At 41.5% G+C, this 26,643-nt stretch overlaps 1 protein-coding gene across 1 annotated transcript in view; it reads right to left on the reverse strand.

Moving 5' to 3' along the window:
* ENTPD1 (ectonucleoside triphosphate diphosphohydrolase 1) overlaps window positions 1–16,581 on the reverse strand; it is a 36,949-nt gene extending 20,368 nt beyond the window's left edge. The window contains exon 1 of the mRNA XM_075288281.1: window positions 15,998–16,581. Coding sequence (XP_075144382.1) covers window positions 15,998–16,013 — 16 coding nt within the window. The 5' untranslated portion in view covers window positions 16,014–16,581. The remainder of the gene's footprint in view (window positions 1–15,997) is intronic.
* Window positions 16,582–26,643: the final 10,062 nt, after the last annotated feature.

The raw sequence follows: 26,643 nt of genomic DNA on the forward strand, positions 1-26,643 counted from the left end.
GACATAGATTCCTTTATCTGTCTATTCCACTTACTCAAATGCTTCCTTCTGCCATGTTTGTTTACTTTCTTCATAAATCTGCCCTAATCCTACAATTCTGCATAAATATTCTTCCCGTCTAGGTATAAATATATAAAGAAGGATAATGTCAGACTATATTGGGTAAGATAAAACAGACAAACTGGGTGAGAGGGTGAAATATCCAAACCGTGAAATCCATTCTCACATTGACAAGTGTCAACTTATAGAGACAAAAAATGTAAATGACACCAGAGCCGGAGGGGCAGATAGCAGAGATGTAGCAGACTCCGCAAAAGGAGGTGGCGAGACATCTGTGGAGAAGGACGTTTACATATATATATGGCTGTGACATTGAATAAAGGTCATAGAATGGCATAGGATGCGTTATACATATATATAGTAAAGGGAAAGTATCATCAGAAAATAACCTGTAAATCGAGTTTCTAAGTAAATTTTTTTTTTTTTTTAATTTGCATTTCACTATTTGTATTGAAAATAATCTTGAAATGTCGCCGTTTTTACACTTCCTGTTCTGTAGAGATCACTTCTCAGAAGTCAGTTCATTATCCTGATAAACAGGATGACAATGGCAGTTTATGCCAGAAACTAGAAAAGTAGTAAAATATGCAGCAGATAAAAATTAACTTTTAATTCATCAAAATAAAATATGCCAGAAACTGGAGGAAATGTTGGCACAGATCTACAGCTATGACTTTCTGCAGTACAGACCGACAATAGATGGGTCAAATGTATCCCGAGGCGACATTTCTTAGTAAATTCCCCCAATGACTAGTTTACGGTACAAGTCCATGTGGTTGCTGTAAAGCACAATTCAGAATGCTGTAAACAGCTGCTTAGGCAAGATGGTCGACCATGAATATAAGCAAAAAAATAGAATTGACCTTAGCTAGTGGCGTAACTACCACCATAGCAGCGGAGGCAGCTGCTACAGGGCCCGGGACATTAGGGGCCCGGTGACAGCTGCTACCGCTGCTATCATTATACTCGGGGGTCTTTTCGGACCCCCGGGTATAATGATTGGCGGACCGGGAGAGGTAAGAAACATAAAAAGCATGTTACTTACCTCTCCACGATCCTGGCCAGGCCTCCTTCCTGAGGTCTCTGACGTCACATGAACCTGGCCTGCGTCCCGGGTCATGTGACGTCCGATGTCATTGAACATGGACAGCAGCAGAGAAGACCACGTAGGAGCCGGGGACAGGTAAGTAACAGTAGTTTTTTATGTTTTTGCTCCCCCGGGTCTCCAATTATTATACTCTGGGGTCTGAAAAGTGTGCAGGGGCCACTAAGGGACATAATACTGTGTGCAGGGGCCACTATGGGGGATAATACTGTGTGCAGGGGCTACTATGGGACGTAATAGAACACGCAGAAATGCGTAGGAGGGGGGTCGGTCGAGGTCTTCGTTGTCGGTTGGGGGGGGGGGGGCATGTCAAAAGTTTGCCACGGGGCCCCGCCATTCCTAGTTATGCCACTGACCTTAGCAGTAACATCTTGGGTACTTGTGATGTCACTGCCAAAACATTTCTGGTACCCAACATGTTATTGCTAAGTCTACAACAGTCTCCTGAGCCACCTTACTACTGGATGGAGTTGATTTTTTTTCTCTAGCCCCCACCATTTCTGAACAATCAGTGCTGTAGTTTCATCACACAATATATTAATTGGCTTCTTTCCTGACGGGTGGGCAGTCCATCGGTTCCAACCCAGGACCACCCACCTAAGAGTCTACTTAGCATATTAGCACATATGGTGGGGGCTAGATAAAAATTACAACTGTGGCAGAATCACATACAAGAGTTTTAGTTGGTGGAGGTGGTAAAAGGTCTCCTTTAAGTACATGTTCACAGTAATAGCGTCATATGTCGGCGCTGTATTCAAATAACCTGTATATAGATGGTTGCTACTTTCAAAACCACAGCTCCCAGCATGCCCTGCATTGAGTCACATCCGCGGGAGTGCAATAGCCTGCAGACGTCTGATGTAACATGTTCATCTTCTTGCCAGTTTTCCCATCTCTCTTCTGAAGAAATGCTTAATAAGTTATTATGTAATACACACACTATAAGACTAAAAGCGCAGTCCACATGTGCGGACATAATAACCCACCACGTCACATGACTCGGTGAAATTGTCGAGACATTGCATTACGAGTCTGTAATCAGATCCAGGGAACCAAATATGGCGACCAGATGAATCTACAGAGGAAATAGCGCAAGCAAATAACTCCAAAAAGACAAACAAAAATGATCAAAAGGTGAATAAACAATCCATGGACATAACTTATGTGTTTAGGTTATTGTCGTAAATCATCACGGTGATGACAAGGGAAATGTAGGGCTGTGGAACATGTTTATGTAGTCTAGCAGGGAAATACAACACACAAGCCGTACTATTCTTACCCAATAAACTGAAAATTAACTGCCCCCTGCTGGTACCCCATAACAATCTGCTGTAATCCATGAGGAAATCCAGCTGTAAGTGTTCAGTTTCGCTACAGCACTCCCGCAGGAGAAATTAAGTATTGCAAAATTTGCATTGAAATTAAGATAGAAAGACTACAGACTGTTCTAGTCACAAATACCCCCCTCCTCCATTATGGCAGCCGGTGTTACCAATGACTATGATTACATCCCTTTAAGAATCAGGAAGCACCTGGTTTTTTAAAGGAAATGTCAGCAAAAATGGCCTATTTCTGAAACTGTACTGAACCGAATAAGAGATGGACACTTGCCAAATCTGCATGGCTTTTCTTTGCAACACTCACCTCATCAACATCACAGCCAGTATTACAATAAAAGATAACACCTCTATAGACAATAGATAATGTCATGTCTTATTTCCTCCCTGCACAGACCATGTCTAGAAACCTCCCCCATAGACTATTATTGCTTTCTGTGGCAATAATACTGTACATCACTCATTGCTGGTAACAGAGCAGAGGAGGTCTTGACTTGATAAGTAAATAAGAAGTCGACATCTTCCTTTTAAGAGCCTTATGACATAATGATGTCACATCTTACATCCTAGTAAGGTCACGGTCTAGTTACAGAATCTTAAAGTGACTCTAGGCAAATTGTGGGGGAAGTTGGTCAGCAGATCCCAAAGGACTATTTAGCCGGCCCAAAATCCTGCAGCTGCAGAAGTGAAGTGAGGACGTCAATGAAAGTCGGAGACTCCAGAGACAGATCAGTGGCAGCATACAATGACAGATAGTCTGGTTATTGGCAGGGACAAGTCTGTGGAGGCCGTGCACTTTGTTTGGGAGAGCTGGACTCTGGTAATGAGACGAGAAGTCAAGTCCGAAGCAAAATCTGATATCAAGAACTTTCCCATGAATGGTGGGCAGAATAAAAGGCAACCTTGTCTGTACACGAACATTGTGCATACTGAGAGTAGGAAGAAAGCCCCCAATGTATCTGCTCATAGGTGACCAGTGTGGGGAACCACTCAGGTAGATGCTTGGTAGCAGTGCAGGAAAAAGGGACACAGAGACAGGGTTGCACTCCAGTTCAGTATTTATTCACTTGAGGTGCATAAACTACCTTTACAAAGGCACAAAAAAACAAAACAAAAGCCTTCCCGGCTGAGAACTAACTATGACATAAGAAACTGTACCCTGACTATACAGGAGCCTGGCTACCAGACTCTCGCTCTGGCAACAACCACAGGTGGAACAGTATCTGGTTTGAAGATTCAGTTCACACAGGAACTCTCAGCTTTGTCAGTGTGGTGCCACAGCTCCTAGTCCTGACACATAGTCTATATCCCGCCTTAATTACACAGCTGACCTCCCTGGTGTGGGTCTTTACCATACACCCCTTAGCTGCCTGGCTGGAACATACCTGTTCTCCCAGACCACACCCTTCACTTTCTCTCACCAGCTATACAGCAAGTGACTGTCCTGTATAGCTCCTACAATACTGAATGAAGGATTGTGAAACTGTTCCTAGAAAACACCAAACCTTGGCTGACACTTGTTATAAAGCACAAACATAGCACAAAAAATTTACAAATATATTAAGCAAAGAATCCCACTGATCTGGATGCTCAGGGATAAAATAAGTCTAACCTACTGATTTCTATGGGAGAGGGTTGTGGGCATGCTCTGTGCTGACGTCACTGTACAGTGAGAGGGAGGAGGGAGGAGCAGCTGAGCTGTCCCTATGACCTATTGTCTATTATCTGATATTGCTTTAGAATACTGGTGTTACCTTTAAAGGGAAACTGTCAGCAGTGATGACCCTGCACCGAGGGTGGTCCTGCACACTAAAGTGTTCTTTGCACTGTATTGAGCACCTAAGAGAGAAGGACCGCTCTCAGTGCACTTGCAGAACCTGGATTAGAAACAATCACCAGGAAGAGAACTTTATGCAATTTCCATCAAAACGAAGACTTGTTGGCTAGCTTTACGCTGCGATATCTAGAAATGATACGAAGCAGCTGCCGACATTCACATCCAGCAAATGAATATTTATCTACCATTTATCTTATCAATGCGGTAAAGGCAAATAGCGAAAATGGAATTTCAGTGAATGTTACCTGATAAAAGGAAGATGACAATTACATAAACCATCAATCATTCCCATATATACACATTTTGGGGTGTACTTTAAAATCATAAACATACAGGATGAAGGGCGGTAGTGACCTACAAAGGGTTTGACCCCGATGTCTAATTCCAAAAGTTCCACGTCTGTAAATTCTACCAACAAGTTTCCAATGGAAATCAATGAGATTCTAATGCATTGGAGGGGGCATTGTGTCCAGTTAGTCCACCAACATGCCAAGGTGGGCAATTTCTGTGGACCAGAAAGTAGAGACCAGTGGGGATGTGGCCAATGTCAGAATGGAAGTAACTTGGGATCCGTGAGATATTGCTACCAGGTCTGTGGAGTCGACATCTCAATAATTGTGTGATATAATTAATCATTTTATATCAAAGCCATCAACATATTGATATATTGATACTGAAGCCAAGGTTGAAGTCGGCAACTTTTTTCCCAAAAGACTCCAGACTCCAACTCTACAACTTTTAACCAACTCTGCCCGTTGCCACAAAATTCCTACAAAAATTTTAGAACACATTTTGGAAAAAAAAAAAACGAGCTCTGAAAACTAAAAATATGTTTCACAAATATTCAGTAGAGAATTTTGGATCTAAAGCCAACTTGATGATAGTAGGTAGACCTTGGCTGGAACATTTGTGACATTTTACAGCGCTCTTCGAGTTTCCAGGAGACCACCTGGAGGGTTCAAAGCGTTACTTGGACACAACTCTGTGCAGAAATACAACGAGAACTTTTTAGGTAAAGTTCACAACTTTATGCTAAGAGAACAGCCCCGACTTATCAAAACCACATCCCAGATGTGCATCTCCGTGGAGAAGTGAACACAACAATGTGAGGTTAAGCTTTGATGCCTCGGGCTTGGAGGGTTCGGGAACAAATATCTTCCAAGTTGTATCAGCAGAACGTCATAGCCTCTGACTGATCTACACATCAAAAGAGGTTGGGTCAGGAGAACAAGGATGCAAACCAAGCAAGTAAATGAAAACCAGAGGGGTTACAGGCTGGAAAAAATGCTGTAATCCGTAATAGCCAGGAGACAGAATGATGACTTCAGATCTGGAGCGAGACATCCTGAATCTTAAAGAAACACTCTGGGTGAAAGGAACACTCATGTAACGCAGTGTATCAGGGCTGCCTGGAGTGTTCCATTTGGAAACAATTTTGTAAACAGGAAGATCAGATGTTTCGCTATGGAAAGCATTGCCTGAGGGTTCACAAATTTTTACCATTTGCCACCTATCTGCTAGTGTGAAATATTATTTGTAAGACTATATTAGAGCAAAATTGTCAAAATCTACCAATTTTGGAAATACCAGTTGACTATCTTATATGTAAGGGGGCTTCTGACTATCCAAACAAATGATATGATATAGGATTTGCAAAGGGGGCATAACGCAGGCCTAACACGGTGCCTCAGTTTGACTAACATGGTCCCTTAAAAGAGGATCTTTCAGCAACTCCTCTTCTTGCCATCTGTTTCAGTGAGCTTTAAAGGGACCTTTCATTAACTCCTCTTCTTAAAGGGGCATTCCCATGACGCTTGTTCACTAACTTGCAGGCTGTTGTGCTCTCTTCACTTCCTGCTTTTCTCGGCACATTGGTGGGCGGGGTTTCACTTGCACGGGATTGGTTGTAAATGAATTACCACAGTGTGAAGCTGATGTAGCAGAGCTGGATTTGAGTCAGATTGCATTACATACAGAGGTAATGGACTCCCTATCTCAGCCCTTATCAGCCAAACTCAATTAAACCGACTGATAAGAGCTCGGAAATCCTGGAGCTCTCACCTCCCCTATCTGAGAAGCTCCGCTACTTATCAGACACAAACAGCTCAGAGCTGCTCCCAGTCCCTCCCTCCCCCCTGAGAGCAGGCAGCTACATCACTTGACAAATGAGCAGATAATCCCAAGGGCCATAGAAACAGAGCGTAAACAATGAAGTGAAATTAAGATAGCGGCCAAACAAAGCAGTTTTAATAAAGCAATGTATTTAGGAAAAGTCTTAAATCCACATAAACTAGCAGTATAGATAGGATCCTTGTGATGGGACAACCCCTTTAACATGTCAATAGCCCCCATTTCAGTGATTCCGACACAGAATTTTTTCTCTAGCCCCCACTATTCCTGAGAAATCAGTGATGTTAGATTTGGTGCCCGATATGCAGTTTAGGCTCTGTATTGTCTGGTGGGCGGTGTCAGGCAGGAGTAGGAAAGGAGGTGTGACTCAGAGCTCCAATCAGTGTCACTGACCACATGACAGGGCAGAGCCTAAATAGCATATCAAGCACATCAAACCTGCACTTATTGCTCAAGAATGGTGGGGGCTAGAGAGAAAATTCCAAGCGTGCTGGAATCAGTGGAGAGGCAGCTATTAGGTGATGGAAAGAACCGGAGGAGGTGATAGGTCCCTTTAAATCACATTACAAGATAATAAAGAGTAGACTGTGTAAAATCACATTTACTACCATTTATAGAATTCTCCGGGCTTACAACTCACTGACATCATCTAGAAGTGTGAGAAGAAGAAATCTAAAATAGCTCAGGTATTAGGAGCAGGTCACACTTGTAAGATATGCTGTTTTGTTTATCTAAGGAAATTTACGTTTCCTGTTTTGCTTGCATGTATCTCACCGGAGGAGCAGCAATGTCATGATATTGTTCCAGCTGTCACTGCTTTCAGAGAAAATACTCGAAAACTAGAGGTCAGTTTCTCGATGTGTTTCAAGAAAGCTGAAGGGAATGTGTCACCATAAAATGACCTATATATGGATACAGATTTTAATGTGAAATATACTTTAAGAATTGTTGATGATTCTATTTTTAATTTTCCATAAAAAAAAGTCCTATATCCAACAGTTTTCACTCTGAACACTAAGTCAAACAATAGACAGGTCCTTGACAATTGTAGGGATTGTTAAAGCAGCACACAGTCACAGATAGGATTATAATATAAGATAACACCTCCATAGATAACACCACTGAGCCATCATTGCATTTGCTACTAACAATACATGGTGTTAGCAAAACTCAGTGAGTCAGCACCTTAGGATATGTCATCCATTCATGATTTGTGGAGGATCAGCTGTATTAAGCGACAATGAGGCCCCCCAACCCTGAGCACCACTTCACAGGCCATCGCATTCATTAGTCACAAGACCTAATCACAGTTCCATTCAAGTGAAAGGCTCAGTTGCAATACCAAGCACAGCCACTATATAAGGTATGGCGCTGTGCTTGGTAAATTCGGAAGAGGCTACATTGGATTGGATTGGATTATTTAGCCTGGAAAACCCCTTTAAGAAAAGTTGTTGGCTGCATGTGTAGAAGCCAAAAGGCGTCCCAAGCCTCCCATATGAGGTGACATCTTAGCACGATACATGTGGAATCATCTCCCATCTCTAGAGATTCTCTTGTGACCTCTTTTACCACATTTGCTTACTGAAAAGGGTTTGCTAGTATGTATTTAACAGGGTGGGGTGGCTCCAAAAAGTGACAACTAGAACCAGATATGTCACCACAATGTCACTTCCCTCCCCTCCTTCTTGGCAGCCCATACATAGTAGAATATATAGAGAGACTCCTAAATCTGCTATATGTAAAGAGTACATGAAACACAAAAAATTGCGAAAAATTTCAATGGCAAACTCTGCTATTAATTAGGGCCCCATGCACAAGACTACTGTATATTAGGCCAGCGAGGACCCCTGACCATTAGGAGAATGAGAGACCGCAAATGCAAAGGCTGATGTGCATGCACGACTAGAGCTCCAGTCACGTGGGACTTCCAGCAGTGGTAGTCAAGAATGCTCACTACTGGCCCATTCATACAGGGCACTTGGAGGTACTTGCGGACCCCAATTCTCAGCAGATTTAATGAAGACCGGTCACCATGTCCGAAAAACCCAATGACATCCATCATTTGATTGGAGCCGTTACCCTGAGCATTTTGTTTATCCAAATCTGTTCAGCTATTCCACAGATATAAGCTCTGATAGTGTTACTATATACTGTATCAGGTGGGCAATGACATTGTATGACATATAGAGACCCTGCCCCATAGAGGAACCACAGTGTTACCGAACCCTAATTTGCATCAACATTAAAAAGGCTTATATCTGTGGAATAGCTGAACAGATTTGAATAAACAAAACACCAGAATGCTCAGAAGGCCGACGCTGATCGGATGGAAGTCATTGGGCTTTTCCGCCTGGTGACATAAGCTAAATACTCTTGACTTGTTGGTATAGCCACCCACATGCGCAGTCACTGATCTGCCCCATCCTCACTCCGCATTGTACATAATATTCAGTTATGTGTGGATACATCATTCATGGTAAAACAGAATGAGGACATGGCCGTAACTCTTGTGCCATCAGGACAAGTTCCTTTATTTATTACCAAGGTTCCTCATTCCAGTGTAGCAATTGCTGTGACACAACCATCGGTAATATTATAGAAACTAAAACCAGCTGCAGGTTCTCCTACATAAGACTTGTATTAGTCATCACCGTGACATGGAAATCTATGGCAGCCAGTCCAGCCGCATGCTTCACTATTATACCCCTCACCTAGTGCTTAGGTACAACATGTATCACCGCTATCTCCTGGATTCCAGGTGTCAGGTTCTCACGTATCCTCCTCGCTATATCACAGATGACTGCTAGCACGTGCACATTGCTCCAAACTAGCATTCACAATAAGCAGTGCATTACCAGACAACATTCAATGACTTTAACTCATCTTTTCTGTTACTTTTAATGACTTGTTACATAAATCTGCATTGCTATTGCCTTTCCTACAGTTTCGACTTGCAAATATAAGTCTTGAGTTAATGAATCAGACAGCTCAGGATGAACAGAGCTATAGATCCTAAGCAGAGATTAGTTTAGTGCAATGTATTGTGGGAAGACAAGCAAAAAGTATAATGAATAAAGGAGATGTCGGTATGATAATGTTCTCTAGCCCCCTCATTATCAGTAGGAGAAGCCATCATGCGTGCAAACATAGCATTTTAAGCAGGGAATCGTCTATCTATGACATTCCTATATACCTTAATAGGGATGCAAATTAGTACATAGGAAGAGCAATGTGCCCACGGACTTGACAACTGGATGTCTGCTAGGACCAGTACCCCAGATGGTGTCCCTTAGTACTGAATCCGTGCATCCCAAAAAATTTACTGCTAGTCTCTTCTACAAAGCAAGGCCTTATGGACAAGCATTTTTGTGTAACCCTACACTCTATGCCTGTGCTATAAATCATATGCATTACAAGCTGTCTGCATTAGTGTATCCAGTGTCAGATATGGTGCACTCACCTGATACAACGTTAACTTTAGGATTAGTGCACTTTAGAAAAACTCTTTCCAAATTGCACGGCTTTGCCCCCTTTCTTCGTGAACTGTTATCACAGGAGACCCACAAGCTCTTCATCTGATCCAATCCCCTGCAGGGTTCACCTTTGTTATATGACCTGTGAGAAGGCAAAGTAATGGCATCCTGCTATATCAGCCCCAGGTTTCTGACATATGAGTGGTCCAGTGCGGGTCTGGAGTAGGCCTCAGCCCAGGTGTGGGTCCTAGGCTCATTACGGGCCTGCACTTCAGGGCAGATCCAGCAAATGAGAGAAGGTATCTTGGCCAGTTACCGTGAGACTGTGTCGTGCTTGTTAGTTTCTGTGCCTGTTAGTAAGCCACACATATAGTTTAGTTAGTTGCTCGGACAAGCAGGATATTTTTTTGTATTATTTTGCCTGACATTACGGCTGTATCTTGTTTTGCTCATTTAGTGCCTGAAGTCAAGGTTTATTTATTTTCCAAGTTTTTTTTTTCATAAATAAACCTTTTTCCTGCATATTTTGTGTCCCTGTCTTTGACTGGTTGGGTCTGCACCACTGCTACTACCGAGATACCTTTCCCATATCACTCCTCTTCCCTGCATGGTTGCCCTCCTTTATATGACCATATCCCCCTATCCTGCAGGATTGCCCTCCTTTATACACCCATATCCCCTGCATGGTTACCCTCCTTTATATGACCATATCCCCCCTATCCTGCATGGTTACCCTCCTTTATATGACCATATCCCCTGCATGGTTGCCCTCCTTTATATGCCCATATCCCTTGTATAGCTGTCCTCCTTTACTTGACCATATCCCCCTATCCTGCAGGATTGCCCTCCTTTATATGTCCATATCCCTTGCATGGTTGTCCTCCTTTATATGCCCATATCCCCTGCATGGTTGCCCTCCTTTATATGCCCATATCCCTTGTATAGCTGTCCTCCTTTACTTGACCATATCCCCCCTATCCTGCAGGATTGCCCTCCTTTATATGTCCATATCCCTTGCATGGTTGTCCTCCTTTATATGCCCATATCCCCTGCATGGTTGCCCTCCTTTACTTGACCATATCCCCCCTATCCTGCAGGATTGCCCTCCTTTATATGTCCATATCCCCCTATCCTGCAGGATTGCCCTCCTTTAAATGACCATATCCCCCCTATCCTGAAGGATTGCCCTCCTTTATATGTCCATATCTCCTGCATGGTTGTTCTCCTTTATATGACCATATCCCCCTATCCAGCAGGATTGCCCTCCTTTATATGTCCATATCTCCTGCATGGTTGTTCTCCTTTATATGACCATATCCCCCTATCCAGCAGGATTGCCCTCCTTTATAAGACTATATCCCCTGCAGGATTGCCCTCTGCCTGCACTATGATTTGTACAGTGCTGAGGAATATTTTGGTGCTATATAAATAAAACTATCATTATTACCCACATCCCCTTTCTCTTCCCCCAAAATATTCAAAAAGGTTGCCTAACCGAACCCTTTAAAAACAAGGCCCTATTTAGTCCCATTCACACCTGTAGCAGAGTCACCTGGAGAGACGTTTCTACAGAAACCACGATATGTCCCAGGGACAGAACAGAGTTTACAGATCTTCTCTGCCCATTGTGACTCCCCATAGACAATAGTTACATGGCTACCAAAGTGTTTTTGAAGTTTGCAGAGCGTTCTCTGGAGTAAACATGGTTATTGCCTGTAGGCTCTGGAGACCGAGCTCAAGCATGCAACCTAACAACATCCAACAAGAGCTGGAAAAACATATGGCAGAGGTGAGATAACATCATTCATCACATACAAGTATACATCAGTCATCAATCCTGGAGACAGGAGACAACACAGACTAATGCTGCAGCTATGCCATACATGATGGAAAATGGCGCAGAAGCATGCAAAGATCAGTAATATATGGAAATGGTGAGATGTGCCATTCACTAAATACTACCTGGCAATAGTCATAGTGATATCAGAAGGTATCACGTCACATTGTATCAAATTCCAATACTGATCACATACTGAGTCACATTGGCTTTGCATCTTCTAAGGAAACATGACGTTAATATTAAAAATAAATAAAGAAATAGTCAGAGTCCGGACCGGTTTTGGGTGTAGTCGTAGTCAGAGTAAAATTCTAATTAAATAATTATTATATATTATATTACACAATTATTGTATCATTAATTAGATACATTGTTACTTCCCCGGGAATTTAGTCATTGGCTGATTTAGAGGATCTTTGTTACTTCTGATCATCCAAGACATCAGCCGATTATGAAGGATTCGGAGTCGGATTGTGGAAAAATAGAGGAATCGGAGTTATTGTTGAGGCCTACAGACTCCACAGCCCTGGGTATGACCTATAGCAATGACTTTGGTCACTTTGCTGCGGGTTTTATTTGCAGCATATGGATGGGATTTGCAGAAATGTGACCACTGTGCGGCTACTGTACATCGAAGTCAGTTCATTGTTGGGGAGAGGTTCCTTGGACCCAAAGATAATATGATTCTGGGGGTCCACCCTCCAACTACCAATAGAAAATAGACCCTTCAGATTTGGGTGTCTTCTGCTAGACCACAGTTGTGTTAGAGCCTGGGCCCCGTGGAGGATCCTCTATTACTCTGGTGGGCAAGTCCAACACTGAGCAGCTTAGATGCCGACAAGTCCAAGGCTCTGCAAGTACCCCCATATGTCCCCAGCCTTACTGCCATCTCCTTATCTACTTGTTACTTTGTCTTATTTTTCCTTCTATTTACAATGAGACAAACTATTTTAACTCCTCCCTGTCCTGCATACTTCATACATGGGTTATACAGTATAGGGTAACACTCATAACATCTTTCACAGTGGTCAATGTGTTGTTCACCTACAGCACTTACAAGAAGAATCTCAGACAAAAAACATGTTTAGCATGCGAAGACCCACCACAAAATAACACTCCAGGAAGTAACATATAGTCATTCACTTCTTACGGGAACCTTTAGGACCCCAATAGACCACAAGGTGCAAAAGGTGATAAGTCAAAACTTATCTCCAAACTGCAATTCTATATCGCTGCAATGAATCTATAGTACTGTTCATCCTGAGCTTCCTGGTTCATGAGTGGAATGCCAAAACTGCCTAAAAGGGACTTTTATAGGCAGAGAAGTCGGAGAGAAAGGATTTAGTGGGATTGTAGAGGTTGGTTTTTATGGGGGGGGGGGGGTTTGTTCCTTAAGGCGATATTCTCATGCCTGCACGGCCAAGTCACCACCAGTGTACCAGCCTTTTTTTCTTACAGACCCATTGACTTTCAGGAGAATCAGGTTTGTGCAAAGTGGGTTGTGGTTGAAATCCATCAGAAAATAGACAGATTATGGACGACACTTAGCCGAGAGCCTCACTAGTGTGAATAGAGACTAAATACACTGCCAAGCATATGGATGACTATTTGTCACATCACACATGACTAGATCTTTTTTCCACCCAGTGTTATCTTATTGTGCAGTAAGGTCATATCTTTCTCAAAAATGATGATAACCATAACATCTCGCCTTACCCCAAGGCTGACAACCTGATCCCTTCCCCGGCTCCCTATGAAGTAGTCACACATAGACAAGTGTAACATGCCGCACACTGTGAAGAGTTCAGCCTGATCTGTGTAGACGGGTTATGTTGGTATATAATTGCTACACAAATACTAAAAGAACAAACAAACTGAGAACTGAAGCACCTGACGCAGAAAGACTTCCCGTCTGGGCCGGATAAAAATACATAGTAACAAGTGCTGGACACAAAGTTGCAGGGCTCAGAAATGCCACACTCAGCAGATTCCTAAGTTTCTGCATTCATACTTCACATAATAACTTGCTATGATGGATCATATGACCATAGACGGGTTATCCCAGGGGTCAGGACCTGGGAGGTGGGGGTCTGATTTTTTGCAAAGCCATTATACATGCCCTATATCCATTCTATCTCAATGACACTCTATCTGACATAACAGCAACATGGTCACATTTTATGTCTGCGAGATCCAGACTCCTTCTTCTGAACTGAATTTAGATAACCTGGTCCTGGTCAGATCTAGTGTGAATTTGACCAGCTACATGGTATATACATTATAACCTTGCAGCCTTCTGACCAGGACGGCATCTCTGTGGAGTCTGCATAGTCCCACGTTAGCACGATCGATTTATGAATCTAGGTTCTATATATGTATATGTTTCATCACAGGCATCCATAATGTCCAGTTTGCAGGGGTCCGACCACTATGACCCCCATTGGTATGGCTGTTATGCTGCTTCAGCTCTCCATGCAAACATATGATCATCCATTGACCGCTGGAGATAAGGACTTTTGTACATCGCTGCAGAATGTGTTGGCGCTATTTTAGAAATCAATTAACAAAATGAATTCTTGTTCATATGGACAATTCTTACATGTATAACCTAGGAAATATAGTTTTTAGAATTCTGATAGTTATCTTGGACATCTCTGAGGCTGACCTCTATAGGGCACCTATCAGATAACCCAAATAACCTAATGGGCGCAACAGGATCCCACTGAACCACTGCCAATAGGGTGCACTTCTTTATGCAAGCTTGGCTAGCAGTGGGTACTAATATGCCCAACTAATACAGTGACACTGGGGTATCTAATAAGGGCCATCATTCAGAGAGGGACAAATCCCACATTTAGTTATATCATCTCTACATACTATTGTATTGACCTCTGGAAGGTATCACTAGAAGTATTGCATCAATTCATGGGCAATGTAAAGGTAAGACACACAGCAACCTGTTACTGTCAGGGCATGCTGGAGGTTGTAGTCCCCCAACAGGTAAAAAATACTATATAATACAGCAAAAGTACTACAAACTCCAGGACATACTAATACCCACATGGGATAATAAAGGTAATATTACAGTATATGTAACTGTAACATAGTGCAAATAATACATAAGCCCCATAGTAGACTATAGTAAATATTACATGGATTATAAAAGGTGCACATAAAGTACAGTACAAATAGTACAGGTCATAATAACACATACTATACAAACCCAAATACATAGTGCGGGTCATAATAGTAACCATCTAGGATACTATAGTAAATATTCAATGTATTATACAAAGACAAATAGTAGTGGCAATAATATATACAATAATAAACAGCATAATATTATATATACTATAGAAGCTCCAATAAGAAATATAGTGTAGAGCATGATATTATATAACATACAAGCTATAATGTAATGTGAAACATATCCTATACATGATCTTGTGTTGAGCATAATATTACATATACTGTACTATAGTGTAGAACATAATATTATATATAGTATACAAGTTATAATACAGTGTGGTACATAATATAATATATACACTTTACAAGCTATGATATAGTAAGGATTATATATATATATATATATATATATATATATATATATATATATATATTATACAAGCTAGAATTTGGTGCAGAACGTAATATTATATATACTATACAAGCTACAATATAGTATCAAACATAAGCTATATACTATGCAAGCTATGATATAGTGTAGAACATAATGTTACATACACTATACAAGCTAAAATATTATATATACTATACAAGCTCCAATATTATATACAGTACACAAGCTCCAATATTATATACAGTATACAAGCTCCAATATTATATACACTATACAAGCTCCAATATTACACTACACAAGCCACAATAAAGTACAGATGATAATATTGACCACCTAGGACACACTAGTGATAAACCTGATATAAGTAACCCCACTAGATATCCTCGTGACTATAGTAGAATATTTAACCTCCTTTGGTTACTATGTCACTACTTGTGGTACATAATTTATTGAAAACTTTTCCAAGCCACAGCAGTAACAGTAGCCAGCCCTTAACTAATTGCAGACACGAGCTACAGGCTGAAGCTTTCAATGAAACAATGTAGCAAATTCACAGAAAACAGAAAAAAAAGTTCCCCCAGAGCAGGAAGGGTTAAAACCTGGAGAGAGAGAGAATTGGGCTAGCACTCACTCACCCTTTGGTTCTTCCATCAGCTCTGCTGCTCCTTGCTCAGCCTGTGCCTGCTGCAGTCTCACTGAGGGATGCACATGAGACTTGCCTATTTAACGGTGCATGCATGTGGGTGGACTCAGTTTTTTCTACATGGAGGATCCCAGTTGACAGGAGGTCAGTGTTTCTTGATAGTGGCTGTGATGGATGGAGAAGACACAGGGGCCTGGGCTGCTGCTGGAGCTTGGGATTCCTCTAGGATGGATCAGAGCTTGCTCTCAGTCTATCTGTGTGTGCAAGCAGCCCATGTCTTCAGCTTGCAGAGCAGCAGCAGCAGCATAGCCCAGTCCCATGGAGGCTTTCCCTTGCAATAATAATAACCCTGGGTTGCAGACAGAGGAGGTCATTATTCATCCTTTGAAGCAGCTCCACACTGGAAAGAATACATATGAGAACAGGAGAGAGAGAGAGAGGGAGGAAAAAATATGTCCTGTTCTTAAAGAGCCCAGTCCCTGCCCTACATGGCTAGCAGGCAGGCAGGCACACAATGCAGCCTCTCTATGTGTGCACAGACATTGCCATCAGATCACCTTTCATTTGCACGACTGATTGTTCGCCTGGCTGACTGCAGAGCTGCGAAAACAACAGGAGAGGAGAGAACAGAACAGGGGGTTGAGGTGCTGGGATTAGCCAGGAGTCACGCACTGGCTCAGTGGGGAAGTGACTCTCTACAGGGATGGCTCCATGCACAGTGCATTATGTGCAAAAAGTGATGTGGGTTGGCACTACATAAATGCATGTAATTATAAGGTGTGGTTACATCTGCTGAGGTTTCATGGGAGTGAGACATCTCATTCTAATGCCACATGTCACAAGGAGACCTAGGGACCAGATTGAGACCTAGGAAGTGACCTGGCCAATTGTCGCTAAAGAAAATTACGCCCATGAAATGGCCATTACCACTTTACAACCTGTCCTAATCTAGCACATGGGCATGGATAGAATATAGGTTGCTCTAACTTGTAGGTAATGAATCTGAAATGGTCTGCCTGGTCGAATTCTTTATGAGGGAGACCAGTATACAGGAGCTCCCTCTAGTGGTGGCTGTCGGCAACCAGAATTTCATCTAAATCTATAGAATGTATATACTGGAGATTTAGCATGATAGAATTGATAGAATTTGGGATTTAACTAAAGGGGTTATCTGGCCCCAAAAGGATTTTTCATACTGATGACCGGGTCATCACCTGGGTCTGACACCTGAACCCTCTCAGATCAGCTGTTCCAAAGCCTCCAAGTGCTGATGGATGGGAAGGGTATGCTCCATGGTAAACCATCACAAATACTAGGTGGAATTGCCTAAATGATCTCAGATCACCGTGGATTTTACATTCACCTCCTGAACCCCTTAGACATTAGGTAGGAACCTTTAAAATTCAATGCACTGACTGAAAGTGTTGTCCACCACTTTTAAGATTTAGCCAATGTCTTGATCTAAAATCCCTTGTCCGTATACGAATCTTCTAAGTCTACTTGATGAAGACATGGACTGGAGCAGCAGGGCACATCCTCTACCACCAACCCCTCTCCTAGACAGGATTGTGCAGTTGGTTCGGAAGGTCCAGTGTCCCCCATTCTGGAGATCTTTAGCAGTCGGACCCTCACTAATCTGCTATTTATCACCTGTGGCTAATGTTTAAGGCTCAAGCACTATTTTAAAGTTCCATTAGTAGTGTCACCTTCTAAATATTAATTTCTGACAATCTAATGTTACCAACAAAAAACAGAGGGAGTGTTTTTTACTGCAGCGACCCCACAGGAGAAACTAAGCATTACATAGTGTCTAATACAATTCATGGGCTCCATATAATGTGCAGATTTGTTGGGTCCTCCAAACATTGAGACATTCTTTTTAGCTTTCCTCTTCTCTACCTACCTGGTGGAGGTTACATATATGGCCCCGATATCATGTGACACTGTATGGCCACTTTATTAGAGGGTGGGGTAGTTACAGGCAGATTAACCTCATTGAATGCCGGCAGAGCCATAGCAAGGCGACCTGATAAGCCATGGATTTCTCCCGCAGACTTTCCTACAAATCATGCTCTCTGTCAAAAAGTTAGACATTTCTACAGATAGATATTCATTCCAAACATCTAAAAGGGTGATTTTGGTAGCAGAATCATAAGTACAGTAGTCACAGAAAAGGGGGAAGTATTATAGTAGTTATATTCTTGTATATAAGAGGAAGTATTATAGTAGTTATATTCTTGTACATAGGAGCAGTATTATAGTAGTTATATTCTTGTATATAGGACTAGTATTATAGCAGTTATATTCTTGTACATAGGAGGTAGTATTATAGTAGTTATATTCTTGTATATAAGAGGAAGTATTATAGTAGTTATATTCTTGTACATAGGAGCAGTATTATAGTAGTTATATTCTTGTATATAGGACTAGTATTATAGTAGTTATATTCTTGTACATAGGAGGTAGTATTATAGTAGTTATATTCTTGTACATAGGAGGCAGTATTATAGTAGTTATATTCTTGTACATAGGAGTAGTATTATAGTAGTTATATTCTTGTATATAAGAGGAAGTATTATAGTAGTTATATTCTTGTACATAGGAGCAGTATTATAGTAGTTATATTCTTGTATATAGGACTAGTATTATAGTAGTTATATTCTTGTACATAGGAGGTAGTATTATAGTAGTTATATTCTTGTACATAGGAGGCAGTATTATAGTAGTTATATTCTTGTACATAGGAGGCAGTATTATAGTAGTTATATTCTTGTACATAGGAGGTAGTATTATAGTAGTTATATTCTTGTACATAGGAGCAGTATTATAGTAGTTATATTCTTGTACATAGGAGGCAGTATTATAGTAGTTATATTCTTGTACATAGGAGTAGTATTATAGTAGTTATATTCTTGTATATAGGAGCAGTATTATAGTAGTTATATTCTTGTACATAGGAGGTAGTATTATAGTAGTTATATTCTTGTATATAAGAGGAAGTATTATAGTAGTTATATTCTTGTACATAGGAGCAGTATTATAGTAGTTATATTCTTGTATATAGGAGCAGTATTATAGTAGTTATATTCTTGTACATAGGAGCAGTATTATAGTAGTTATATTCTTGTACATAGGAGCAGTATTATAGTAGTTATATTCTTGTACATAGGAGGCAGTATTATAGTAGTTATATTCTTGTACATAGGAGTAGTATTATAGTAGTTATATTCTTGTATATAGGAGCAGTATTATAGTAGTTATATTCTTGTACATAGGAGTAGTATTATAGTAGTTATATTCTTGTATATAGGAGCAGTATTATAGTAGTTATATTCTTGTACATAGGAGTAGTATTATAGTAGTTATATTCTTGTACATAGGAGTAGTAATATAGTAATTATATTCTTGCATATAGGAGGAAGTATTACAGTAGTTATATTCTTGTACATAGGAACAGTATTATACAGTCATGGCCAAAAGTTTTGAGAATGATACAAATCTTCTATTGTCACATGATCTGCCGCCCTCTGGTTTTTATGTGTGTTTGTCAGATGTTTTTATCACATACAGAAATAGAATTGCAATCATATTATGAGTAACAAAAGCTTATATTGACAGTTAGAATGAGTTAATGCAGCGTTGCAATATTTGCAGTGTTGACCTCTGCAATTCTCCCTGGCATGCTCTCAATCAACTTCTGGACCAAATCCTGACTTATAGCAGTCCATTCTTTCACAATCAATGCTTGCATTTTGTCAGAATTTGTAGGTTTTTGTTTGTCCACCCGTCTCTTGATGATTGACCACAAGTTCTCAATGGGATTAAGATCTGGGGAGTTTCCAGGCCATGGACCCAAAATCTCTATGTTTTGTTCCCTGAGCCATTTAGTTCTCACCTTTGCTTTATGGCAAGGTGCTCCATCATGCTGGAAAAGGCATTGTTGATGGCCAAACTGCTCTTGGACGGTTGGGAGAAGTTGATCTTGGAGGACATTCTGGTACCATTCTTTATTCATGGCTGTTTTTTTAGGCAAGACTGTGAGAGAGCCAATTCCCTTGGCTGAGAAGCAACCCCACACATGAATGGTTTGAGGATGCTTTACAGTTGGCATGAGACAAGACTGGTGGTAGCGCTCACCTCGTCTTCTCCGAATAAGCTGTTTTCCAGATGTCCCAAACAATCAAAAAGGGGATTCATCAGAGAAAATGACTTTACCCCAGTCCTCAGCAGTCCACTCCCTGGACCTTTTGCAGAATATCAGTCTGTCCCTGATGTTTTTTCTGGAGAGAAGTGGCTTCTTTGCTGCCCTCCTTGAGACCAGGCCTTGCTCCAAGAGTCTCCGCCTCACAGTGCGTGCAGATGCACTCACACCTGCCTGCTGCCATTCCTGAGCAAGCTCTGCACTGCTGGTAGCCCGATCCCGCAGCTGAAACACTTTTAAGAGACGGTCCTGGCGCTTGCTGGTCTTTCTTGGGCGCCCTGGAGCCTTTTTGCCAACAATGGAACCTCTCTCCTTGAAGTTATTGATGATGCGATAGATTGTTGACTGAGGTGCAATCTTTCTAGCTGCGATACTCTTCCCTGTTAGGCCATTTTTGTGCAGTGCAATGATGACTGCACGTGTTTCTTTAGAGATAACCATGGTTAACAGAAGAGAAACAATGATGCCAAGCACCAACCTCCTTTTAAAGTGTCCAGTGGTGTCATTCTTACTTAATCATGACAGATTGATCTCCAGCCCTGTTCTCATCAACACCCACACCTGTGTTAATGGAGCAATCACTGAAACTATGTTAGCTGGTCCTTTTAAGGGAGGGCTGCAATGATGTTGAAATGTGTTTTGGGGGATAAAGTTCATTTTCTAGGCAAATAATGAATTTGCAAGTAATTGCTGTTAAGCTGATCCCTCTTTATAACATTCTGCAGTATATGCAAATTGCCATTAGAAAAACTGAAGCAGTAGACTTTGTAACAATTAATATTTGTATCATTCTCAAAACTTTTGGCCATGACTGTAGTAGTTATTAGAGATGAGCGAACAGTGTTCTATCGAACACATGTTCGATCGGATATCAGGGTGTTCGCCATGATCGAATCGAACACCGCGTGGTAAAGTGCGCCAAAATTCGATTCCCCTCCCACCTTCCCTGGCGCCTTTTTTGCACCAATAACAGCGCAGGGGAGGTGGGACAGGAACTACGACACCGGGGGCATTGAAAAAAATTGGAAAAAGTCATTGGCTGCCGAAATCAGGTGACCTCCATTTTAGACGAATAGTGGATTTCAAATCCGGGTCATATGAGAATGTGAACTTTGTGACTATGAGACAGGGATAGCTGTACAGGCAGGGATAGCTAGGGATAACCTTTATTTAGGGGGGAATGTTATTAAAAATAACTTTTTGGGGCTCTATCGGGTGTGTAATTGTGATTTTTGTGAGATAAACTTTTTCCCATAGGGATGCATTGGCCAGCGCTGATTGGCCGAATTCCGTACTCTGGCCAATCAGTGCTGGCCAATGCATTCTATTAGCTTGATGAAGCAGAGTGTGCACAAGGGTTCAAGCGCACCCTCGGCTCTGATGTAGGAGAGCCGAGGGTGCACTTGAACCCTTGTGCACCCTCGGCTCTGCTACATCAGAGCCGAGGGTGCGCTTGAACCCTTGTGCACACTCTGCTTCATCAAGCTAATAGAATGCATTGGCCAGCGCTGATTGGCCAATGCATTCTATTAGCCCGATGAAGTAGAGCTGAATGTGTGTGCTAAGCACACACATTCAGCTCTACTTCATCGGGCTAATAGAATGCATTGGCCAGCTCTGATTGACCAGAGTACGGAATTCGGCCAATCAGCGCTGGCTCTGCTGGAGGAGGCGGAGTCTAAGATCGCTCCACACCAGTCTCCATTCAGGTCCGACCTTAGACTCCGCCTCCTCCAGCAGAGCCAGCGCTGATTGGCCGAATTCCGTACTCTGGCCAATCAGCACTGGCTAATGCATTGTATTGGCGTGATGAAGCAGTGCCGAATGTGTGTGCTTAGCATAGGAGTAGTATTATAGTAGTTATACTCTTGTACATAGGAGTAGTATTATAGTAGTTATATTCTTGTACATAGGAGATAGTATTATAGTCGTTATATTCTTGCACATAGGAGTAGTATTATACTAGTTGTATTCTTGTACATAGGAGGTAGTATTATAGTAGTTATACTCTAGTATATAGGAGCAGTATTATAGTAGTTATATTCTTGTACATAGGAGCAGTATTATAGTATAAGGTGCAGTATTATAGTAGTTGTATACTTGTACATAGGTGTAGTATTTAAGTCGTTATATTCTTGTATTATGGTTAAAACAGTCTGACTCATCTCAGCAATCTAATGTTCATGTCTATAATAGGAAAATTATATTGTGAGAACCATTAAGACCTGGAACTGATGTGAATAAAAACAAAGGCTGCAGAATATAAACAATAGAGTAATAAATGGTGAATTAATGTGGTACAGTCATCTCATGGTCACAGACCTAGGTATGAATAGATGCATTTTGCTCCCCCTAGTGGTTGCTGCATGCCGCCATAAAATGCATAATTAATGAAGTTGGACTGTAATGAACACGCAATGGTGGTCATTAAAACTAACGTTACTTACTATTATAGATTATTCGCTATCTTTAGGTTTATTAATGTGAGACAATAATGCATTATCTCATACAATCAATACATGAGTAACGCAGCCTGTTCCACTTCATTCACAAATACGTAAAAAAGCATTGCTGTTCCCTGATGATATGCAAGAGCCAGTGACAACTCCATTAAAGGAGTTTTGATTCCCAGTACTTTGGCGGGAAAGTGAGGCAAAATGCCAAAGAATAAATCCATCTGTGTGGCTACAATATCGTCACTGGGTCCCCTCCTTTGTGCAGGATGTGGGTGGAGAAGACGGGGCTCCCGGTGTTATGGAGATAAACTTAATCTGTTCCCTCACGTGGGTGTCTGTATGGTAGATACAAGCAGAAGGCGAGGAAACTTGCTGGCAACGTGACAGCCCCTAACACATGAATTTCAAGTGCTTAGCAGAAGCTAGAAGGAAAAAAATGTGTAGATTGTAGATTATAAGATGCTATGACGCGACTGAGTCTCTGCAGTGACTGACTGATGACAGTCTTAAGACAGCTATGCATATTAGTTGTCAGCATAAGAAACCATCAGATGTCTATGTTGACAGCATGACTGTCACCCAAGATCTCCGCTTGAGGGAATCAAGATTGAGACAGGTTGAATTTTAACCAGTTAATTTCTTCTCCCCAGAGATAAGCGGTGTTTCATTATCTAGTAGCCGCTTATTTTCCCTGGCAGGAGCATAGCAATTGATGCATTACCAACTACAGTATATTTCCTATATGGACAACTTTAATGTTCAACTTTGAATTATGAATTGACTGTTTATACTTAAAAGTGACCTTTCACCAACTCCATCTCTTTGCGTCCTTCAATAGCTGAATCTCCACTGATACCGGCGCAGTTGGAATTTTTTCTCTAGCCCTTACCATTCCTGAGAAATCAGTGCTGTTAGTTCAGCACCCAATGTGCTAATTAGCCTCTTTATTGTTAGGTGGGCGGTCCTAGACTATCAAGTCAAGGACCGCCCACCTGCACATTGGGTACTGAAATTAAAAGCGTTGATTGCTCAGGAACGGTGAGGGCTAGAGAAAAAATTTCAACTGCATAAGAATCAGTAGAGTGGCGCCTATTAAAGGATGCAAATAGATGGTGCTAGTGAAAGCTCTCCTTTAAGTGAAGACATTTCTATACTCCTGGCCTCTTCTACTAAAAGTGTAAAGAATTGGTGGAGGAGTTGAACGCTTATCTTTAAAGGCGATGTCCAGGCATTTAAGAAATCATGGAGTGAGAAATCATATAAAATTAAAAAAATAACCTAGATTTACCCATTAACCCCCACCTCTGCCACCTTCTGGTTCCTGCCATTCTTGCAGTGATGACATAATAAAATCCAATCACTGGCTTCAACAGTCACATGTCACACATGTCACCAACGTGGCCAGTGGCATGTAATGAGCACGTGACTCATGTACATGACATCATGGCTGCAGGAACAGGAGTGGCCTGGGTTATAAAGGGTAGATAATTTTATTTTATACCTTCTGCTGTTTTTAGGAAATTTAAAAAAAATCTGGGTTAACCCCTTGAATCTGAACTTATTATATTACTATACTAATATATATATATATATATATATATATATATATATATATATATATATATATATATATAACCATACTATATTATTATAATACTGCCTTCTATGGACAATAATGTACACCTCAATGACAGGGTCAGTTTTTAGATGTGATAAGCATTGATTTTTAACAAAGGCTATGAGTGACCCAAGCAGGACCACCATGTAATGCACGCTTCACAAGATTTTTGCTGACCCATGAAGGAAACTTAGCAACCAACATCTCCCAAGGGAGGATAGCGGTATATATATAGCCATGAAAAAGAAGCAAATGATTGCACGTATTTCCTCCATCCACACAGGAGATTATTCAGGATTTTTTGCGATCATAGAAGTGATTAGTCAGGGAGAAATACTGCGCAGCCCTTACAGCACACCTGTTGTTTCATGGTAAGCTATACATGAGATGTAACACTGTTTCTGGTCATTATATGACTTGTAATCTGCCGTTTTTAGCAGTCCCCCCCTTTGCATGCTGTATGTGGAGCTTTCATTCTTGTCTGAGCTGGTGGCTGGAGACTAGCTGCCATACGCTGCATACAGTAGGTAAAGGAAAATCTCTATGAAACAGCCCAGGACCATGCAGGACATATATAGAGAGGTACTAAGACATCCTTAGGATAGGCCATCAATATTAGATCTGGCGGGGTCACCCAGTACTGGGGCAGAAATGCAGTACCTACACTTGTCACTACAATTTCTATGGCAAGTGCACAATATGGCTCTCCCGTTCTGCCTGGGTACAGGTGATCTGCAGGGATTCTGGGTATCGGACCCCCACAGATCCAATATTGATAGAGCAATGCAAGCAATGGAGAGGCGCAGAGCTTGCCCAATTGCCAACAGACAGCTGATCGGCAGGGATCCTCGGTAGATTTATCTTAATCCACAATATATTTTTTTCAATTCCTATATATAACATTAAAGTATTTCTCTGGCTTTGAATGTACTCTACCAAGGAACTGTGAGCCCTGATCTCAAGCTCATCCAGTCTGTCTGGGATGACATGAAGAGACAGACGGATTGGACAAGCCACATCCACAGAAGGTCTGTGCTTACGGTAGTTTTCCAAGATGGCGGAAACAACCTCCCTGCCCAGTTTTGCAAAAAACTTTCTGCAAGTACCAAGAAGAACTGATGGAAGGTAAAAAGCAAAGGTTCACTGAATATTGATTTTTGCATTTCTCTTTTGTTCATTCACTTTGCATTTTGCTCATTGGCTAAAATAAACTATTGACCCTTGCATTTCTGAAAGCATTCTTAATTTTTTGCATATTTCCACACCTATAATTTTTACACGGTTCTGTATATACCCCACAGGACAACTTTTATCACAGCAAGGCTGCTAATGAGTGTATCAAGGGACGCTCAAGGTGAAAGTGTATACATTGTATTATATCTAGTACAGGTCCTTGGGGGAGGAGTTTCAGAGAGCTATTGCTGTGCCCTGTCCCACCCCCGCAGACCTGCACTGGGCTTAATACAGGGAGCGATCCAGGCACTGGTAAATCAGGGTTCACTGGGCTTGCTCTTTACCTCATCTAAACTTGTGGCTTGTAGAACATGAAAGTTACGAGACTTGCAAATAAGGTGTGTCTATTTATTTGTCAGCTCGGACAAGCTGGAATACAGTTGTGGCATTGTTCCTGCTATGACAGTATGTTTATCTCCTCTTGCTTCCTGGCCTCATTCCTTGTGGCGGTACAATATAATTAATGATTATTAATCCCATGTATATATTATGTTACTGCGATTGCAAAATGATAAGAGGAACCAGACATAGCCGGGCTATTAGGGGATTTATCACCATTACGGGGAACCTGTCCTCTGAATGTCACCTATTGTTTATGACCCTTACATAACTTAAAGGGATATTTTCCATGTTGCTGTACTAAGATAAATTCTCTGTCCTCACACTGGTCATCGAGTCTTAAAGGGATTGTCCATTACATTGCCGCTACTTCCTGGTCCCTCCCAACACACAGGAAATTACCGTTCAGCCTATAACTGACTGCCCCACTTTTCCTGTATATCAAGATGGACCTGGTGGGGACCCAGGCAACATCCTAACAGGATCAGTGGGGTATCATTAAGATGAGTATTGTTTTTTTTTTTGCCTTCATGAGTACTTTTTCAAAAAGTTTCCCTGCTCGACATTCATTTTTTTGCCAAAAATAAACCGCACCCATATCTGAGAGGTTACTTTTGGGTAGTGTACGTCTTCATGAGAAACCATTGACTGCTAGACATGGCTGTACAATGCACCCTGATGACATTTTGTCCAGCTGACAGATTTTGAGAGGAGGCGCAAGCAGGATGGACATTTCGATGAACTGCCCACCATCTAGGCCAGGTAGGGAACCTTTGGCTCTCCAGCTACTG

The sequence above is a fragment of the Leptodactylus fuscus genome, chromosome 10, assembly GCF_031893055.1.
Source record: "Leptodactylus fuscus isolate aLepFus1 chromosome 10, aLepFus1.hap2, whole genome shotgun sequence".
NCBI lineage: Eukaryota > Metazoa > Chordata > Amphibia > Anura > Leptodactylidae > Leptodactylus > Leptodactylus fuscus.